The 21,820-nt window shown below is 43.0% G+C and overlaps 1 protein-coding gene across 10 annotated transcripts in view; it reads right to left on the bottom strand.

The window, feature by feature from the left end:
* The window catches only part of TTLL5 (tubulin tyrosine ligase like 5), a 136,599-nt gene that overhangs the window by 101,673 nt on the left and 13,106 nt on the right, over positions 1-21,820 (bottom strand). For 9 of the 10 annotated variants that reach the window (XR_012623305.1, XM_074824767.1, XM_074824772.1 and 6 more), the window contains exons 10-12: positions 10,346-10,447; positions 10,130-10,221; positions 7,928-8,035 (exon numbers count right to left, since the gene is read on the bottom strand). Coding sequence is in view for 9 of the 10 variants with exons in the window: in XM_074824767.1 (XP_074680868.1) it covers positions 7,928-8,035; positions 10,130-10,221; positions 10,346-10,447 (302 nt within the window). In the remaining variant the exon portion in view is untranslated. The remainder of the gene's footprint in view (positions 1-7,927; positions 8,036-10,129; positions 10,222-10,345; positions 10,448-21,820) is intronic. The other variant, XM_074824771.1, reaches the window with a different exon arrangement.

Below are 21,820 nucleotides of genomic sequence, written 5' to 3'. Positions count from 1 at the left end.
TATAAAATCTTGTTTCTTTCAAGCATCAGCTTCTTTTCAATTATTACTGTATGTTTTTCTGCAGTATCCCCATGGGAATACAAGAGTCTTCTCCTCAGCAGCTCCATCTACATGGACAACCTCCCATAACTCTTTATCTTATTGACAGCTTGCCACTTTGTAGCAAACCTCCATAGAAATACTTTTTCTTAGTTTCTAAAACATCCATAACATATTACATCTGCTAGATGTGTTCTGCTCTACACAGGTCAGATTGAAGCCAGCTTCCCGTTCCAATACTGATTTTACTATTTCACTCTATACACACGTTCTCTCTAGTTTGGAAAGAGTTCAAAGGATGCTACACAAAGACAACTGTAAATCAGAAGTTGGCATTAATGCAATTCCCTCCTCCAGCATTAAGAAATACAGATAATGATCATCAGGGCAATTTATGCACGTTTTTTCAAAGCACCGCAGAACAGGGTATTGGCAGAGAAGAAGGATTTCCATGGAATCAACCAGTTCCCTAGTGCCTGGAGTGAAAGCAGGAGAATTTCTTTGCCATGCTGCTTTCCTTGAATTCTGGCCTTGGCCTTTTGTCGCCTGCCTGACGTTGATGCTGGCTCCAGGGAGCTGGACTGCTTGACAAGATCTTCCTATGCAGACAGCTGTGCGAAAGCTCATGTAGGTTATAATGGCAAGTTAATAAGCTGTGGGGCGGACTTGGAAGGGGAGGAAATGGCAGCAGAGTGAGTATTGCCTGCTCACTTTCCTAGACTGTATAGCCAGACATTGAGTGGGAAGCAAAACAGCAGAGAGTTAAGGAGTTGGTTCACTCCAAAGAAATGAGGCTGAATCTACATTTGTCTCTCTTGCTCCCCAGATGGGAAAGGCTGTAGCAGAGGGAAAAGGAGGAGATGGGGATTATAAGCGTAAACATTAGCAAAGCATTTTGACCAGGAGAAACTTCTGGTGATTTTAATACATTATTTCAAAATACAAACTCAGGTTTGGTGAAGACCTGTGACTCTTCATGGCATAGCAAACTCCAGTGGACAGGCAACTCATGCCTGAGGCAGAGGAGCAATGAGTGGGTCTGTGGCAGCTGCTGGTCTGCAACCTCCCAACCCCAGTCAGGAAGCAGAGCATTTTGTTTTGACTAGCTGCTGCTTCTTTTGCTGCTGGCCATTCCTTTCCTCTGCCCCTCAAAGGACCTTTGCTAGTATTTTGGCTCCTCTGACTTTGTCCTCCTCTCCCACGCCTTTCTCCCTTCTAGACCTAGGGCTCTTTAAACGTCCCTCTATCCCACCCAGTTACTCACTCCACCCACTTTTAGAAAAACATATGGTAAATCTCTTGACCTGAGCTATCCCTGACCATGCTGCTGGTGCTTTACACTCCTTTCCCTTGTGTCTGCCTTGTTTATTAGGACACTAAGCTCTTCAGGGTATCCCTGTTGACCCAGTTCCATTGTTAAACACAGACATCTGATGCCATCTGCAATGCCTTAGGGTCCTCCTAGGAACACCACTGCTGCTCCATAATGCCCCAAGTGTCATGCATTCTAGGTCATATATACAAGCCCTTGACAGATGTCTCTGCTACCTCAGGGCATCAGGAGCTATGCAATACCCATGTTCTGGCAACAGAATCAAGCCTCACAAGTTCCCACATAAGGCTTAGCACAAAGGGGTTCTCAAGTCTGCCTGGGATACTAGGGCACAGACAGAAGATAAATTACCTGTGATTTCAACTATCCTAGAAATATCTCCTTGGCCCTCTTCCACATTTGGAAAATGCACTACCTAGATTAAACACAGAAGAAGTATCCGTTCTACTGTGAAACTCCTCCGTCATTTGTAAAAATAAATACACAGACAGCACTGGGATTTAGAGTCACATGAGCATAGCAAGATCGGTATATCCTCTGCAATTACCAACTTAAGCAAGACTAGTCTCTCTGCAGAGGGAAATGGCAAAGAAAACAGAATGACTGAAAGAGAAACACATGCCTCAGACTGTGGCAATGGTAGGTTTACGACAACCCACCTCGCACCACTATTAAGGGAAGAACAGAACTAAGATATCAGATTTCCACAGCGCCTTCCCTTGCTCCCCTCCTCTTGCTACTACAATCCACAAACATTTCACCCTTGCAGTTTGCTAAAGAGATTGGAGTTATATCAGGAGGTCCTGTCACCAAGACTCAGCAGAAACAGCCTGCCTCTCCCATCTAACCCCCACAGAGAAGTCACTGCTGACGGAGCTTCCCATCCTCCCAAGAGAAGGGCTAGCTTCAGACTGAAGTCTAACAGCAACAGTTCAGGCAGAGATTTTTTTTTTTGCCAATGTCATTATTTAAGACTAAGAGGAAGGCTAGAGACATGGTCTCAAGCTTTTTGGTTCTGGTAAACTATCATGTATTCCAAGTTTGGCTTATAATGCTGTCAAAGACTGCACTGGCACTCCCTTTTAGAAAATATCCCCAAAGAATTTGCTATTCTCTGTAAGTCTAGAAACTAAGTCACAAGTGATAGCCTGGTAGCACAAACAATGTTTTCATGATTTTGCATAGAATGAACTCAACTCCTAGAGGGTCGCTGTAATTCTGGTCTTTGTTTTCAGCTTGTTCACTGGGGAAAATGAAGATGCTTTACTGCAAAGTACATGTTCTGGAATTGAACGGAGGCAACCTGAGGTTATGAAGGGACACATATACACTGAAAAAAAGCTGCACAGTATGCAACTCTTCTGCTTTTGCAATAAAAAACAATCATCTCATTTTCATAGAATCACAGCATGGTTTGGGTTGGAAGGGACCTTAAAGATCATCTAGTTCCAACGTGGGCAGGGACACCTTCCACTAAACCAGGTTGCTCAAAGCCCCATCCAACCCAGCCTTGAACACTTTCAGGGAGGGGACGTCCACAGCTTCTCTGGGACACCTGTTCCAGTGCCTCCACACACTCACAGTGAAGAATTTCCTCCTGGTGTCTAATCTAAATCTACCCTCTTTCAGTTTAAAACCATTACCCCTTGTCCTGTCACTACACTCCCTGATAAGGGGTCCCTCCCCATCTTTCCTGTAGGTCCCCTTTAGGTACTGAAAGGCCGCTATAAGGTCTCCCCAGAGCCTCCTCTTCTCCAGGCTGAACAACCCCAACTCTCTCAGACTGTCCTCATAAGGGAGGTGCGCCAGCCCCCTGATCGTGGCCTCCTCTGGACCCCCTCGAGCAGGTCCATGTCCTCCTTATGTTGGGGGCCCCAGAGCTGGACACAGCACTGCAGGTGGGGTCTCACCTGGAAAGCGGAGTAGAGGGGGAGAATCACCTCCCTTGACCTGCTGGTCACACTTCTCTTGATGCAGTTCAGGACACGGTTGGCTTTCTGGGCTGCAAGCGCACATTGATGGGTCATAGTCAGTTTTCCATCCACTAACACAAGTCCTTCTCCGCACGGCTGCTCTCAATCCACTCGTTGCCTGTATTTGTGCTTGGGATTGCCTCAACCAGAAGCATATTTACAGACATTCCGAATGCAGGGAACTACACCTGTGCCACTGAAATTCAAGTCTTCCATTCTTCCTTCCTACTTTTTCTGTGTTTTATATAAAGGTATCCTGCAGACCATGCTTGTAGACAACATGTATCAAGGAGCTTCAGTTGGAAAAGGTAACTGTGCTACAAGCAGCTGCTTCAACTCTGGTAGAGCACATCTTAACAGCTATGGGGACATGAACAAATCTACACCTTGGGGACTATGACAGTCAGGTGCCGAATCATTCCTGTTACTCTACAGAAGGCCAGCATAACAGTTTAGGCTTTGATAAGCAAAAGGCCACACTGTGTCGTATCGAGTAGAATAGAAGCCTCTACTCTGGACATCAATGGCTTTGTGGAAAGTACTGATGCTGTAGTCTTGTGCGAGAATTTGCCTTCCATTCCAAGTAATACAGCTTAACTCCCTTTTTTAGAGAACTCTATTTTAACAGAGAAAGGCTTTATCTCTCAGTGTTATTACAGCAAAGAATCCAACAAGAGGGGACAGAATTATTCCACATGTTGGTGTTTTTGTCTACTTCATAAGATGCAGCCTGCACCTGCCAGAGTTTGTCATACTAGCTTGGCCAAATGTGTAATTACCTTACTTAGAAGCACTTTCTCCACAATAGGTAACCAGAGAAAGTCCACCACTTGTAAGATGACTTCTCAACACTTTTTCCTTCTACTGAAGTCTGAAGGACACTTAGTCACATTCCCTATAAGTCTTCAGAACTGGATTAGTTTCAGGGTGCCTACACAGAACACCTCGAGTTGCAAGGGACCCATAAGGATCATCGAGTCCAACTCTCTTCTCCTCACAGGACTACCTAAAACTAAATCACATGACTAAGAGCATCATCCAGATGCTCTTTGAACTCTGTCAGGGTTGGTGTCATGACCACTTACTTGAGGATCCTGTTCCAGTGACTGACCACCCTCTCATTAAAGAACCTTTTCCTAATGTCCTATCTGAACTTCCCTGACACAGCTTCATTCCATTTCCTCGTGTCCTATCACTGGTCACCAGAGAGAGATCAGCACCACCCTCTCCGCTGCCTCCCTTGAGGAAGTTATAGACTGCGATGAGGTCACCTCTCAGCCTTCTCTTCTCCAAGCTGAACAAGCCAAGTGACCTCAACCACTCCTTGTAAGTCTTGCCCTCAAGACCTTCCACCATCTCGGTTGCCCTCCTTCTACATAAACCACTACTTTCTTTGGTGAAGAGAAGATTACAGTTGGGTTTATCATCTATACCAAAATCAAACTCAGAACCATCCTTCTACTCTGAAGTCAGAAAAGCTAATACAGCCACCTTCAAGGCTAACATCAAAGAACAGGAGTTGTGGTGCAAACTGGGCTGCCTTTATAATCCTAATCTTACAGGGTAAATAAACTGTCACCCATGAAGAAGGAAGTTCAACTCAGTGTGTGAGATCATAGTAAACTAAGAGATTAACATCCCAATAACCACCTTTGGACATCACTTCCCTTATGTCACTGAGGAACAGAAGAGTAGATATACTGCTACCCGTTCTTCAACAAACTTGGGTGGCCAAATTAAGAAAATGTAGTAGCAGGTAGATCAAAATAAAAGCCAGCTGACTCCATAGATACATGGGTACGTGAGGTGAAGGAGAGAAAGAGCATATTTCCTGACTTCATTAGCCCAAGTTCTTCTGATTTAAAGCTCTTAAACGCCAATAACCTTAACCCCAAGCAAACTAGAAGACAAAAATAACCTGATGTTCCTCACTTCCATGTTCTCATCTATCTGCTTTACCTTAGGTCTTTACCTTAATGTCACTACAAAAACCAATGGCAGTAGACGATGGAAGGAAAAGCCAGGATTAACACAAATCCACCGATGATAAATTAACAATGCTCGTCATTTCTTTACGGCTGTTTTTGAAAGAGTTAATTCTTCCTAGGTCTGCCCCACCACCCTACGAAAAAACTGGTGCTATCAAGCTGAGAACAACTTCCTAAAGAAACCAGAAAGCAAGTTCTGCAGCAGCAGGGATTCTGACTCTTTCAGCTGAGCTCTGGATGCTAAATCATCAACAATCTGTTAGGTACCATTTAGAGCTATGAAGTGACAAATAAGGAAAATAGTGCAGGGATAGATCCTTACTCCTACAGGAGCTATCACTAGAAGACCTATCCCTTGAACTCATTTTACCCTTCAGGTTCAGCTCACAGTTTTGTTAAATTATGAAGATACAGTTATATTACAAAACCTACCTTGGCACACTGAATCATCAAAAGACCTGCCATGAAAGGTACAGGGCTCCTGAATCTGATGGTAGCCAAAGGACTCTAAGGACAACCTTTGTCAGATTCAAAATGGCATCTTTACATACTGGCTTTAAAGCAGTATCTGTGATTTAATGTCTAGCCAGAAGGTGGTAATTGTGCTGGAGTAATTCTCTAGAACAACACTACAAAGACTAGAGTAGAATACACATTAATTTAGACATATTTTTCTAGAAGCTTTCCAGACAAGGCCTACCTCTGTATCTGAATCTCAGATACAGGTTTCTGAAGTCTGAGATACTTTTCAAATGATCAGTCTTTCTCGGGACACACATGCAGCTTCATCGTTCACAGCTCAGAATGAAAAAAAAGGCTCTTTGGGAGCCTCTGCATGCTGCCTTGGAATCTTCATTCCCAGTTTTCTCCCTCACGTTAGCAGCTATGAACTCAGTCATTCTGAACACTTCCAGCTAGAAAAACTGTCTTTTGTACAACAGGGTTAAAAGTGGCACAACCAAAGAGCATCAGAAATAAGACACAAGGATGAAGAATGAGCCATACAGCATAAAAAGGGCAGTTCAAATCCTTGGGACAATGACCACCACTTAATTGTGGGGGAAGGTGGCAGAAAGTACTGAGTTCTGGAAATGCCTCAGGCTCCCTAGGGAAGCAGTATGGCTCCTACTTAAGCCCTCTTTCCTGGGAAGCTCTTAATTTATGTTTACGCTGAAATAAATGGAACAAAACAGTTTATTTGTGGGGGAGCATCTAAGAGGGTGGTTAGTGCAGCCCTGGGGAGGCAGCAGGAAGTGGGATAACCTCAGAGCCAGGCCCAGCAGAAAGTACATGAGGAACATTAGTTTCCACATACACAGCTCAGAGGAATCTAGAGACACAACTGAGGGAGGAAAAGGGAGAAGCAAAAAAAAGAGGCAGTTAAAGATTTTTGGTGTTCTTTTTTTTTTAATCCAGTTGTTGATATTTCTGGAGTAGCTGATAAACTGTCACTTCACTACAACTATTATCTAACTCAAATTCCCATGTATGCCAAGGTTCTCCAACTTTGAACAAAGGCATCAGTGAGTCAGGAGAAGCTAGGTGCAGAGAGGTAGCTAGTTCGGCAGGTAACTAAACAACATATCAGCCATGGCTCCCCCTTGATTCCTGACTGTCTCATCACCCCCACATATCCAAAAGATGACAGCATTTATGTTAAGAGTGTTGAAAGCTACAGAATTGTCAATATCCAAGTGCAATGCAAGGACCGCACAAATGGATTTACCTGTCACAGCTAGTTTAAATATAAGTCCCAATACCTAAACACAGGATAGCTTAAATCAAGCTTGGTCTTTGGTTTAAGCACTGACTGAGACTAATTCTAGACCCATTTCCCCTGCCCCAAGGCTCCATCTTCATGCATGTATCCACATGAGAAAAGGGCAGCTAAGAGCAGGAGGAGGCCTCTTTAGGGAAGGTTGGGAAGCAGCCACTGGAAAGCGGGAGAAGGCACACTGTGGTACCAGCCGCTGCTTTCTGGACCTCGTCCCAGCATCTGCTGCCAGTGAGTTCTCAAATCCCTTTGCCAGCACATAGTTCTGCATCCAGCTTCTGCCAGAAATAGGCTTTGACGCCACCATGTGGTACTCTCACACAAGCACAAGCCCAGAAGCATTCACCACCACCATCATTCTAGGCACTGCATTACACATCCCTCCCTAGTCCTCAGATGCATGTAGGACAATAATTCAGAACTACATTGGGCTAGATGGCTCAACAGAAAATATTAAATGCTCTAAATGTATGTTTAACTATTCACAACCATCCTTTGCAAGGGCACTAGTGGGTCAGTAGCTTCAACTTTCCAGCACTTCCCCCAGCTCCCTTTCAAGTCCCTTTTCATGATCCCATTTTCTACCATGAGAATCTGATGACCAACACTGGCACAGGGGCAACTGTGATTCAACATCCCCTGCCCTCACAGAGGCCTATACTGAAGTAAAAACAAACAAACAAACAAAAAAACCCAAAAAACCAAACCAGTATCCAGCTTCCTTGCAATAGAGAATGCACGTTTCTCCATAGCATCAGAAAGCTGGAAGTTTCAAACAGTACTCAAGATCCAATCAACAAAGATGCCCCCAGTGCCTTACCAAAGCAGCTGCCACGATGTGAAAGAAAAGTTTTACAAGCTGTGGCAATGGTCAGCTCAGCAGAAACTACAGTCTTGATAATCAGGTCCTCCACATTGGCCATCAGTGCTGCAAGGAAGGGAGGAGAAAAAAAAAAAAAGGAAAGAGTAGATCGTGAAGTAGCACACTATCTAGAAACACATGAGAATATGCATATGGACAGATGCCTCTGTGAATCAAAGCACCTGAGAGACTATGGATGACAAAGCAATGACGTTTGGAAATCCATGCAAGCCTAAGTATATAGATACATGCGTTAAGTATCCTAGTGCAAAAATACTCAGAAATGAGTATGATAAAAGTGAGTATATGTACAGTGCAAGTAAGCAGAAACATGTGGCAAGCACATCAGCACAAGTCAGCTGGAGTCTGATCACCGCCCACTCAGAGTATTAGGAAGGATTAAACAAGAGTGGGTTAGTGAGATAAGGCCCTAAACTACAGAGAATAAGCCATAGCCACTGAGGTACGAAAATTTTCCATGTGGACTTTTATGAGATAACTGTTCTGTGATATTGCACCTTCCTCTAAAGCAGCTGTTCCCATACCATGATTCACAAATCATTTCAAAATTATATGACTGGTGATAGCTCCCAGTCCTGCTGACCTATAGATAATCTGCAGTTTCAGTACAGAAGCTCTCTCCAGCTCCTCTATGAGCCTGTAAAGAGAGCTCAGGAACAGGAATCTGAGCTGACAGAGGGAGCAAAAGGCAAGAAAAGATGCACATCAGATGTAGACCTGGATTCTACACTGTGCTTGGGATGAGTCATGCAATAGAAAGAACACCACACTTAATTTCTCTTTTCAAGGACAAGCAAGTGTGAGAAGTGAGAGGAGGAAGGAATGAAGAAACGCTGCAGTCCTAGTCTGAAAAGTTAGTAGGGATGATAGGACAGTCTTCCCCAGCCCTCAAAGGGAGCACAAGCAAACACAGAAGACCTCCAGCAAACCCACACAGATGTTTGGTAATCCCTGTCCCAAAGAACATCTAGTACAAACCACTTGACTAGAGAGTTCGATTGAGGCCTACGATTACTATTTCTCATGTTAGAGGATGACATGCAGGGACCTGAATAATTACAGAGGAGCATGCAAGCAAATTCAGATGTGAATTTCTGTGCCAGAAGACGACTAAGTGGAAGCAACACAGCATGGGAATGTCTCAGTGCACATAAACACCCCAGAGCACAAAAATCTTGCCAGTCCAGACATGGCCAGCACTTTCCAGTCAGCATTCTGCCTCCCTATGACCAGAACCAGATGCATCAGAGAAAGGTGCAAGAAGCCTTTTAATGGCTAGTCAGAGAAACCTGCTTGCATTGCTCAGCAGTTTACTTAATAATTAAGAGTGCATGTTTTATATTTTAGGTTGGAGTGGGGTGTGGAAATGTATTAATATAAATACGTGTACAGAGCTTAGTGAAAATGTATGGTGCAAATGACTGAACAGCCATGCACGCATATGATGGGAAAAGTCTACTTTCATCTGAAAGCCAGATTCAAACCCCTTCCTCCAACATCTAAGTGTTCCCTGGCAACACTTGCAACATGGGCATAGCTGCTCTCAGTAGTGTTACTGATGCCTCAGTATCACAGGTAATTTATCCTTTAAAGGATATACCTGGATTCTGCTCTGCAGATACATTTACTCCCAGCAGACCTGGCAAAGGTGTGGAAGAGGGAGCTATTTTATATGAAACACAGACTGAAATGAAAACACCCAGCAAAAACCTGAGCCATGGAAAGATGACACCACATCCAAGAGTCATTCAAACTGGCACAGTTCTCCAGAGGTTGGTCACTCATCAGACTGAACAGGCCATGGGAGCAGTAGAGGGAGGGAAGCTTTTAGAAGGAATGGAATGACCTTAAGAAACGGGAAATGTAGGTACAATATTAAGAAACACACCCTGAGAAAGTCTCAGAATATTATTTGCAAAAGGAAAGGGGTACACCTCATCTCTGGGGATAGGACTCATCTCTTGGGACAGAGAATAAACGCACAGCTCTAGCGAGTAAGCTGTAAGGAACAATGCTTCCCTCCACCCTGCTCTGGTGCTAAATGGGACTCACTGGGGCTCTTCCCTGACTTCTTAGGATTTGCACTAGTGAGATGATTAAGATCCAACAAAGGAATAAAAGAACAAGATTTGTACTGACCTGCAGTGTCTCTCCCCTCTTGTTTTAAGTACCTCAGCATTGCACTCATGCTCCACTTGTTTCCATAATCCTCTACTTCAGGATCATCACAGCTAAAAATAAATGAAAGAAGCAAGTTGACACTGCCCTACCTCTATGGACTTCAACCAGCCTTAGACCAACTTAGGCAAATTGACCCAACCTCTAGAGATCAAGTTCCATTTTCTAGCCAAGTACCTGACATAATCTCCACTCTTCTTGTTGACACTGTAGTTGGTCAGATGCATGAACTGGTTTTTAATGTTCTTGGATGCCTGGTCATATCTCACTGTTGCAAACCTGTAAAGAGGGATAAAGATTCACAGTATTTCTTGAACAAGTGACATGCTTGCTAAATATGACCTACTACACAGACCACTCAACAACAACAGCCAGGGAGAGAATGCACTAGTGAGATGTCATCAAATGTCATTATTCTCAAGGGCCATATCCAGGTGCATTTAGTCTCTTTTTCAGTGTCTTAGAGCAGGGAGCTCCATTTGTTCTCCTGGGAGTTATCACAGCCTAATAGTGTACACATCACACTAGGCACATTTTGTTCTTGACTACTTAAATCTGTGGTCCCAGGGCATTCTGGCCAAACAGGCCACTTTACTGCAGACAGTCAGCATCACAGTGCCCTCAGTTTTACAATAGGACCTACCATGAATATGTAAGATCCACTGGTCCTGGGAAATGCACACATTCAGAGCAATCATACTACACACGCATACCACAGTCAGTATTTCCTGAAGTCTCATACAAGCACAGCTCAGTTATTATGTACTCCAAGGATGCCTTGAGAAAGGCTGAGGGTGGGAACAGATTTCTACCAACACTAACTACACAGCCTACAACTGCCAATCCTATTTCTCAAGAGGCATCCAGGAAACCAGGTACAATCTGCAGGCCAGACCAATTTGTTCAACAAGGCAGCATCTGCTCCAGGGTGCTGTCATTCTCAGGGACTATGTGGCCCTTCCATATCTCAAAGACATCACCTAGCCATGTACAAGGAAAGGGATTGTAGGGAAGATTGCAATCAGGAGCAAGACACTGCTACAAGCTTATCTAGTCTCCATATGAACTCTGTTACAGCCAACAATACCACAGTTAAATCAGCCTGTTTATTATGGAAATGGTGGTAACCTCCTGTACAGTAACCAGTACCCCATCACCACTCCCTTAACCATACACCACCATCACAGATGTTCTGCATTGAAATGAATCATAGAATAGATCCCACTGAAACAGAGCCCAGGATTTTGGTTTGTAAGGTGTTTGAGATTTTTTTTGTGTTGTGTTGTGGGGGAAGCAGAGGAAACAGGATCTGACAGGGGGAGAATAGTGCAAAAGGACAAAGGTAGATCAGCTCCCTGTGATCCAGCTACAAAGTTGTAACTTGATAAGATTTTTATTTTTTCCCCCCCTCCAGTGGCTACACAGGCTTAAACTATCCCTACTCTCTTTCCTCAGCTATCCACCTTCATTTTACCTGCACAATACCAGCACAAGAGTATCTGTCCTGCACAGCAAGCTGTCTAAACCCAGCCTTTTTTGCTAAGCTATTTATCAAATCAGATCAGTTCACTGCATGGGTACAGAAAAGCCCCTGAATAAGCACAGGAATACAGCACAAAATGCACTGAAGCAATTTAAACTAATCTTATCAAGAACACGCCTCTTTAAGAAGAGGTTGAATGAACGCTGAAACAATATAAGCTCCTCTGGGAGGGGAAGGAGCTTCCTGCAACCAACTGCTAGTACAGTTGCCCATGCTATCCCTCCATTCTATTTTGCACTCTGCAGCCAGAGAGGAACTGACCACATACCTGTGCCAGGAAAGAAAAGTGACAACATGAGAATGGGAACAGCAGCCAGGAAGAGTGCAGAACTGTTTCTCTTGACAGCCATGCCAATTTACAGTGTTTAAAATTACATCTTGTGCAAAAGTTGCTTTCTAAAGGTGTGGTTGCATGATCAGCCTTTGTGAGCCTAAGGATGCACTGCAGCTGAAAGCTCATCACCTGCTCGGTTGCACACTCCAGCCACTCTACTTGATCTGCTCCACAAATTACATAGCCACAGGCAAGTCAGATCACTTCACAAATCTGACTCAACAGCCACTTGAGCAAATATAGAAAGATACCAATTAACTTTCAGTCAGATGCAGGTACACCCTCTTTCAGACATTACAAAAGAGAGTGTTAGGATGCAGAGTCAGGACAGAAAGAGAGCAGTGCCTCCATTTTAGGAACAGGCCACAAACAAACTTAAAAATAAATCAAACATTAAGCAGAGGATAATACTAATTGTAGCGATATTTGCAAAATCCTACATACTGACAAGGGCATGCCATCAAGTTAAATATAATATAATAGAAAATTTCCAGTTGGAAGGGACCTACAATGATCATCTAGTCCAATTGCAATCATTTTCTTATTCTGCATGTAATCAATTCCTGTTTCAATATACAGTTTAGGCCTCAGACTTTGGAGAAAAAAAAAGAATATTGAGGGCAGAATACAGGGCATCTGGTTGGCAGAATGACCAGTATAAGCCACTGCTAACCATCACAGCTCATAACAGCAAGCATGTTCTAGTTCAAAAAAACAAAACAAAATCAACAAGAGAAAAAAACACCTTCTTCACTCTGACCATCCTCCTATAGCTTAAGATGCCAACGTCTTGAAAGAGATAAAGGTGAGTAAGAAAGGGTAAAAGGGAATCCTAAGAAGCTATCCTAAGCAGCCCTGATAAGAGGGAAAGAAAGTACCAAGGGGAGCAGGGTTAGTTGCAAGAAAAGGAGAGTAGATTTGGGTGAAGCCTCAAAGCAGGAAAAGGGAGGCAGTGCTCAAGAAAAATGGAAGAGGGAGAGAGGGAGGGGAATTTAGAGCATCTGGCTGTGCAATGAAGTTACTGTCCAGAAAAGGATTCATCCCCAATTTGTTTTATTAATAGTCATCTCTCTTCATCCTTCTCCTGTTATTTTCCATAGTTGAGAAGAAGCTGAACTATACAAGGACATCTAACAAGTTACACCAAAAAAATCCTTCCTTTAGAAAGAACTGCCAAAAAAAAAAAAAATCTCATTTCTCACTGAAAATGAAGCCACTGCTGCCCTCACTTGGTAGCCATTTTGAGAAATATCTCTCTCTCCACAAGAACTATACCAGCAAATCCATGAAGATGCTTATCAGATCAAATCTATCCTTCAATACACAGGTAGGAGCAGGAAAAAAAACAAACACCTCCATGATATAACTAACTCTAAGCAGCAAGGTTAAAAAAAGTGAAATATATTTTGCACCATATTTTTCTGAGCTTTAACTACATATGAAGTCAGAGCAGCTGGCAACAGAAAAGACTTTTGAAGTTTGGAACCTCTTTCCACATATTTCCACAGTTTAAAGTATTTTAATTTCTTTTCAGTTTAACTGTAAGTTTCCTGTATTTAGCTCTTCTGTTTTGAAAATAGTGACAACAGCCCCATCATATATTTTGTTCTTAATTATGATTTCATCATCTCCACCTTAACAATCATTTATTGGCAGCATACTGAAAGTATTTGTTGATATGCTTACAGCCAGATCCTGGAAGATACTGAACACAACCAACAAGCTATTTCACATGGTTCCTTCGATACTTTGAGAGTGATTAGGTTCACCATGTTTAGCAGCTTCTTATTTTTTTTTGTTATGCACATAATCAGAAATATGAAGATATGAAGCCCTGGCAGATGTAGACAATACTTCTAAGCAACAGTATTTCTTTACCTTGTAAATGCTTGCATTAGCTTCCTTCTACAGAGACCATTCTTAATTATTAAGTGGTCTGAGCTCCATGCCCACAGAATTTACATTTCCATGGGAAATGATTATTCAGAAGGGATTTCAATGTGTTTTAGATATCTCTTTACATAAACTTTCTCTTCTACTAGGATGCTGTCATCTTAAGGGATATCATGGGCCAGTTCAGCAATGCATCCAAAAAAATGCAAAACACTGACTCAAATCTACTATCAAAAAACCCCACGCTTTAAACAACAGAATCAAATGCCAGCTTAATACATTCTCCAAGAGCTGGTTTGACAGCCTTACCAGCCTTATGCTAAGTGCAAGTCTGCAAATGGAAAATTCAAGTTATTTCTAGAGCCTCTATCAATAGCCTCTGGATGTTCGAATGGTGACAGATCACAAGTACAATGCTGGCAATAGCTCACACCCCTTACACTGTGTTTCACACTTGCTTGGGATGGAAGAGCGTTACTACCACTGAAATACAAGTTACAATTACCTTCCGTACTCTATAGTTCTACAGTTTTTCATACTATACTTTCACTGTATCTTTCTTCCACTGTAGTAACAAGGCTACTCATCCAGCACACTTGTTCTCTCCTGGAAAGACAAGAGACTTGCAGGCTGCAGAACATGTCTTGCTTCGACAGAAATTTACTGGTTACTTTTAGAGACACTAAGGTCATAGGAACAGGCCTTACAGTAAGAGTAGAAAGTAGGAAAACTTCAATGCTTGTAAAATTTTCTATGTGAAATTAACCTGAGATTAGAATAAACTCTTGAGAAATCTTACAATCTTTCAGAGGATGATTTCTTTTTGAGGTCCCCGCTCTTTTCCAATTTCATTCCAGGCCCCCCTCTTTTCCAATTTCAGGCCACTTCTAAGAATAGAATATTTGTCATTTAAAAGATAAGGGCCAAGATCCTACAAGCGATTTAGAACTATATGGTAAGATGGCACGGAAAATAAAGGGCGAGCCTGATGTTTTCCCAGTAACACAATTTACCACAAGCACATGCTGCAACATTCTGCATGAGCTGTTTTCCTAAGCACTAAAGGCTTCATGCCCAGGTATCTCATATTGCTATAATCCAGCCAAAGAGTGATGAAGGCACAAATAACTGAGGCCAGGTCACCATCTGCCAGGATAGGACTGTTTCCTAGCCAAAGCATTACTCGTGGATGCTGCTATGTGGGAGCCTGCAATCAGCCAGGAATCCAAGAGTACTCTTAACTGGAGGCTGGACTGTCCACATGCGGAGGCACATCTTCAGCCAAAGGAGACTATTTCATCAAGTGAAACTCTTCAAAACGCTATCTTCTGCTCTCACTAACACCACCTCTTTCTTGCTCTGCTTCAAGCAACTCTTATTTTCCCCTGCTGTTGTCTATCTGATCCTGTCCAAGTTCTGGACTACTCCATAGGCTTTGCAATGCAGAGACCAAACACACTTAACACTGCTGTGTATTGCTGGTGGTTAAGTTTGTGTACTCTGAATGGTTCAACAACTGGATCCACAAGGCTTTGAATTCTTACAAAGCATTTCCCTGTAAGACTTGTCATTCTGTCAAAGATCCTCCCCTTCTAATGAATCTAGTCCTTTTAAAAATCTGAGGGAATGGGTAAGTTAAGAAAATTAAGGACACCTACTAACATGATATACAAGAGATTAGATTCCAAAAGCATCTAAATAGAAATACTGTGGAAAAGCTGCTAGTCCAAAACTACAGCTGGAAATAGGAAAGGTTAAACCTAGGTTGACTATGCACTGTTCAGTTTCCACACAAACTGCTGCCAACAATACAGCCTCCCAAGCAGAAGTAGCAGCAATCAGCCTGGCAGCCTCCCTCCCTTTCACTGCAGCTTCTCTTTCCTCAGCAGGACAGGAGATGTCCTTCATTTCTGAATTTGAAACTTCGAATAGAGAAGTGACACTCGTACATTCATTCTGACACACTTGCCCATATCTCAGCTGGTCACAGCCAAGTCACACAGGCACAGGCCAGCTCAGATGAAGGCAACAAGCAGTTCCCTTTACCAGCAGCTACACACTGCTACAGAGCTCACCTTCAACAACAGCACATTTGCTTTCCCTCTGGCTGCACTTTCTCTTGGATCGGAGAGGGGAAAAGAGCAATCAAAAGCAAGCAGTAGGGTGACAGCAGGTGGCCTGGGCAGCAGGAACAGAAAATGAAGGGAGAAATCCTTACTAATTCCTTCAGACTCCAGAAGTACTCTCAACCTCCAGACAAACAGTACATCACCTAGAGGCATCCCAGCTCTCTGCCTCCCTGTTATGCTTCAGACTTACCTTGTTAAAAATCACCTTTGGCATTCAGATACTGACAGATTACTGCCCTCTCTTCTCATCTGGTAAGAGTTCACTATATGCCTAACAAGCAAGCTTAAGCTCCACCTACTCCACAAGTGACATGCAGCACTTTTCGCTGTTGACCTACCAATCTACAAAACATGTCACAGAGCCCACACTTACCTCTAGAAATCCCCAAATCCACACCACACCAAACCTTTATTTGCCCTAACCCACACCTCTACACTGCCTTAACTCAAACAATCTACCCTTTCACTGTCACACATTCAGGCAGGACACTGCCCGAGGGGTTGTACACTGCTCTTTGCCTTATCCCCAGCATTACTTCAGGAAATGAATTGACCACAAGGTAAAGTTTGTCATATGCAAGTCATTTTGGAAATACGTAAACTAGATCATTAAATATTTACATAAGATGTTACATGGTTTTTGCATGAAACTTGGCAGCTCTGGAATGCTTATTTGAGACATCTAGCCAGGGCTTGGGAAAGGAGGAGGAGAAAAGACCCTGGAGTGGGAAGAAAGAAAGAATAGTTAATCCCTTTTCTCTCAAACAAGTGCTACAGAAAAAGCACACATTATGATAGTCTTTTCCATGACTGCACACAGAGTTCCTGCCTACATGTCCTGGAAATGACCAGTGCAGTGTTTCTATAAGCATGCTCCTCATTTTATGCTTGGAGTCACTTTCTCTCTTCCTGTCCCTCCCCATGCATTTTGGCTTCCCTGTTAGACTATTAGCTGCCACGTTTAGGGAACTAAGGCCACATAGAAACTTGTTTGCACCATTCAATTCTCTTTATGGTTCCCACGAACTGCTGTTAAAATCAGGACAAAAAGAAAAAAGGCACCCTAAGGGAATTGTTCAACAGACTAGAACTGGTAGAGGAGAACTACAGATATTTCCATTTTTAACACTATCAAGGTCTGGACTCCAAAATGCCACCTGGGACCCAGTTCCCCTGCAGTAGAGGACAGAAAACAGAAGTTGAGACCACAGTCCCCCCATCTGCAACATATTTTCCACAGCATCCACCTGATATGTCAGTTAGCAACTGAGTACGAAAAGAAGCCAAAGCTTGTCAGGGAATTACTAAACATAAAAAGGAGTTTTGGTGACATCTCTATGATGGCAGAGTTTCTCTAACTAAAGATGGATAAAATTATCCAAACAGTTCTACGTTAAAGAACAAGATCCAGAAGACGTTTTACCAGATGTCTACAGGGACAGGAAAGAAAGACTTGTTTTCCTTTTTTATGTTTCCATAACAAATTTGCAAGTTTTCAACTTATACGCTGCCATTAAGAGGATGCTATGGAGCATAAGGAAACACAATGAGGGTGACTGAGCACTGGCACAGGTTGCCCAGAGAAGTTGTAGTCTCCCTCCTTGGAGATATTCAAAAGCCATCTGGACATGGTCCTGGGCAACTGCATCTAGGTGGCCCTGTTTGAGCAGGGGGGTTGGACCAGATGACCTCCAGAGGTCCCTTCCAACCTCAGCCGCTCTTTAATTTGGTGAACCTTTTCTACTCTGTTTCTCACATTTTACAATTTCTCATTGTGTAGACTGTCACCAGAAGTTGCCCATCCTCTCCAATTCTTTAGTATGCTGACTCTATCTGTCAAGTGCAACAGCAGGGTCATGTAGTTATAGCCAGAGACCCACTATGCCTGGGTAGAGCACCCTCTGCTATCCAAAGACAGACTCAAAGGACTGTTGAGGCAGGGGGGAGTAATTTGAAGAACATGGAAGATGAGGAGGGGTCTACAGAAGAGATCAAAAATGAATTTGGTAGTTAGTATTTAGCTACCTTTCCGTCAGAATTGCCTAAAATATGCCATCAAGAAGACAGGTTGCTGGAGCTAGCAAGACACTTCTTTTTACCAAAGAACAGTGATATGCTATGTCAATATTATAACTACATCACTGCAAGATATACAAATATTGCTCAAGGAGCCATTTTTCCACTCCTTTTTTTCAACAACTCTTTCAACCAAAGGAGCAGTTTTGGTGAAGCTCAACAAGAGCAGGTTGTTCAAACTGAAACCTTTGCCCAAGGACCCTAACTAAGGGCCACATCCTATACCAGAGACAAGTGTCTAGCTACCTGCCATGGGACCCAGATTTAACAGAGGGCATTGCTAGGCCATGACTTAAATATATATAGTAAAAAACATAAAAAATATTTATATTACATATATATAAAAATATATATAGTAGGCTTCCTTGCAACCCTCAAACAGTAGCAGCCTGAGGCCTAACTACCCCATTTTACGAAGAAAATTCAATGTAAAAACTACATAGTCTAAAATCAAGTAACAGGTGTCTGTATATGGAGTAAATTTCTATTAAAAGACATACATAAATAGACAGACAGAGCTTTCCCCTCAGTAATTCAAACCCTGTTTATCTTAATTAAAAAAGCAGGGAAGCAGCAGAAAGTCTCCTGGCTTGATGCACTCTCCACTGGTCCAAAGTCCAGTGGGGACGTCTAGTGAAAAACACTGCTCCACATCTTCTGTGCAAGGCGATGTCTACTGAAGTGGTTGTAGTCTGATCCCAGGTGTCCATGCAGAAGTGAGTTACGCTTCCTAAGAAGCGGAGGCCTGCCAGGCAGGGGTTACTGCACAGGGGACAGGGGCTGCTGTGGCCAGCTTGGGCCTAAGCACAGCCTGTGAGGTAATGTGAATTCCTTGGCTCCAAGCGAGCACCTGAATTCTTTGGAAACCACAGGAATCCAGCACAGAAAAGGTAAATATCCCAGTGGAGCCAGCACTAATTAGGAAGCCAAGCTACTGAAGGAGGGGGCACCGCGAGACTGAGGGGGGTGAGCTCAGGCAGCAGGATGGCAGCTGCTGTGAATCCCAGCTGTCTACCCTGTCGTTACGGGAACTGTCGTGTCCCTCTGGAAAGTCTCCCCCAGCTGCTGCTCCCTGGGCCCTTTGCAAGAACATTTGGTTTTCAGCTCAGTTTTGCCTTTTTTTTTTTTTTGAAAAAAAAATCTATTTTTCAAATTCAGTGTAAATCTGATTAATAAATTCCTGCTGGGCTAGGGCCCTTCCATCCATTCAGGCTCAGAAATAAGGCTGCCTGGCTGCCTAAACCTGGTAGTTCAGGCAAAAGAGTAGGCTATAGAAAAGCCTCCCTAAAACAAGAAGCCATTTCACCATGAATTTCTCACACTATGCCTCAAGTCCCCATTATGCCTGCAGGCACCAAGCAAGACAGGTCCGCCAGGATCCCTTCCGCTCCACAAAAAGGTACACAGGAGAGAATGTAAGATGGGGGAGAGAGAGAGGCATCCCTAGTTAGCAAAATGAGGAAGGCTCACAAACAGCACAAGCTATTCCTGGCTGCATGTCCTCTTCAGCTGTACTTCAGACACAAGTCAGGCTTGTTATTCACTCCTTGCCTGGATGCCCCTCCAAAAACCAGCATGATCCACCAATTCAACAGTTGGCCATAAGAACAGCCTTGGGACTGCCACATAACTGGGCTTGGTGAGTCACCTTCAAAAGCATGTCAAAGTTTATAATTAAGACTGTAGTTTATTAACAATGCACCTCTTATTCATACTAGGATATAAAAAGTATGTCAATAAATATATTCCATCTCATATTTTGGAAGTCTCAGATAAATAAAACTACCTAGATTTTTAACATATGATCAGCTGACTGAGTTACATCCTCAGGCAAACCTGGACCAAGCTTGCCAAGACCATCTCATTCTCCAAACCTATACCTTTGATGCAAAGGTCCCAGCTACAGTTCTCCAGGCTATGAATCACAAACGGCCAATCTAGATGATAACTGTCCTCTCCAACACCAAGTTACTAAATAACTGCCAATTTAACAGATGCATGGCAGCACGCTTTGTCTATTTTTTTTTTAAATATGCACTAGAAAAGCGTTCAACACCACATTTTTCAATCCAACAGACAAGGATCTTAAGTCACCCAGTGCTGCTTTATGCCTTAAGCACAGCTTCAGTCTTGTTTCAAGCCTCAAGAAAGAGGAAAAAAAACCCCACCCCACTCCTTCCAAACAGATCACTGAATATCCCTGAACAAACCTATTAGCAGCATTCCTTCTAGAGGTGGACCAGACCCAAAATATGCAAGACGAGGTTTGGTAGAGTTTGAGGGAGGCAAGACCAGAAAAGTAGTATTGTAACAAAAGAGGAAAACATAGAGCACATTCACTAATACCATTCCTAGTAACTCTCCACAAGTCTGATACCTGACCCTGCTGACCTAAGTCTCTGTCCCTACTAAATACAGCTTATTCCACAGGGAGTGGGGTGGAAATAGCTACAAAAGGAACCTACTCAACATCAGCACTTCCACAAATGTGTATTATACCAAGTCTGTTCCTTTTAAATATCATTACATCTTATGATATCCTGAAAGCACTCTACTTGGAATATGCAAAGCATAACACTGGAGGGGAACATTACCTTTCAGACAGACTAAGAAAAAGGGAAAAAGAAAATTAAGAATTAAGAGAACAGCCCATAAGAGGTCACCTTGACTACACTTCAGAGACTACCTACCTTCAGAAAGCAAACTCAAAACATGGAAGTCACCATAGTGCACCGCAAGCACTAGCGCAGGTCCCAAAACCAGGTTCATTCATTATGCTTGTGTGTTTCCCTTTAGATTGGTTCAATACCACCTTTGATTACAGGCCTTGATCTTACCTCCTAGTTCTCTGCTACAAATTGCTTCCACTTTTAAGCAGTGTGGGTTTTTTTTTTTCCCTCAAGAAAAGAATAAAAAACAGCTTCTACTCCCAAAGGTTAAAGCATTCCCTCCTCCCCACACAGCTAAAGTTTTATCCCAGCTTTAAACCAAAGCATTACACTGTGTAAGGCAATAAAGGGTCTCTCCTAGTGCTTAACTCGTACTATTAAATGGAAGGAAAAAAAACCTAAATCAGAAGCCAGAATCCAGTAGCTCCAGGTTCCTTACCTCTCATCAACTGTATTTGCAAATCCAGGGTATGGGAAAAATCCCAATCGCTAAAACTAAGGACCACTAGTGCCATCTGGAGGTCATACAGAACAGCCCACCTAAAGTTTGTCAATCTCTGCCACGCTTGAGTGTTGTCCTCCAGAGAGCTTGCCAGCACTTTCTGCACAAACATACCAACTCTACAGCCACAGAAAAAGGGAAAAGTTTAAGAGTAGTTAAAGATATCAGTTGCAATAAATTTTTACCTATCAAATGAAAGCATTCAACTACAAGTCTTGCTACATACCTTTAGCCGTAGCTGAAATTGTTCAGTGGGCAGTTGAAGTTCAGTAACAGAACTAGTTACCCTCCAGAGTCAGAACTGTCCTTGGCCCAGAGATAACATTGCATTATTCCCTCTACACCAGTCCCACAGATGTATTGGTACAGCTGACCATATCACAGAGCAGCACTAAGATACCTAGTGCCACAGTGAGTCTCCATATACTAGCTACACCTCAGAGAGAGCTGTAAGATGGGATACAGTTTGAAGGAAAGGATAACTACCATTAGTAATACCGTGGTGT

Source organism: Strix aluco, chromosome 4, assembly GCF_031877795.1.
Source record: "Strix aluco isolate bStrAlu1 chromosome 4, bStrAlu1.hap1, whole genome shotgun sequence".
In the NCBI taxonomy this organism is placed as follows: domain Eukaryota; kingdom Metazoa; phylum Chordata; class Aves; order Strigiformes; family Strigidae; genus Strix; species Strix aluco.
Note: the sequence above shows the minus strand (reverse complement) of the source record. Positions and strands in the feature narration are given on the sequence as shown.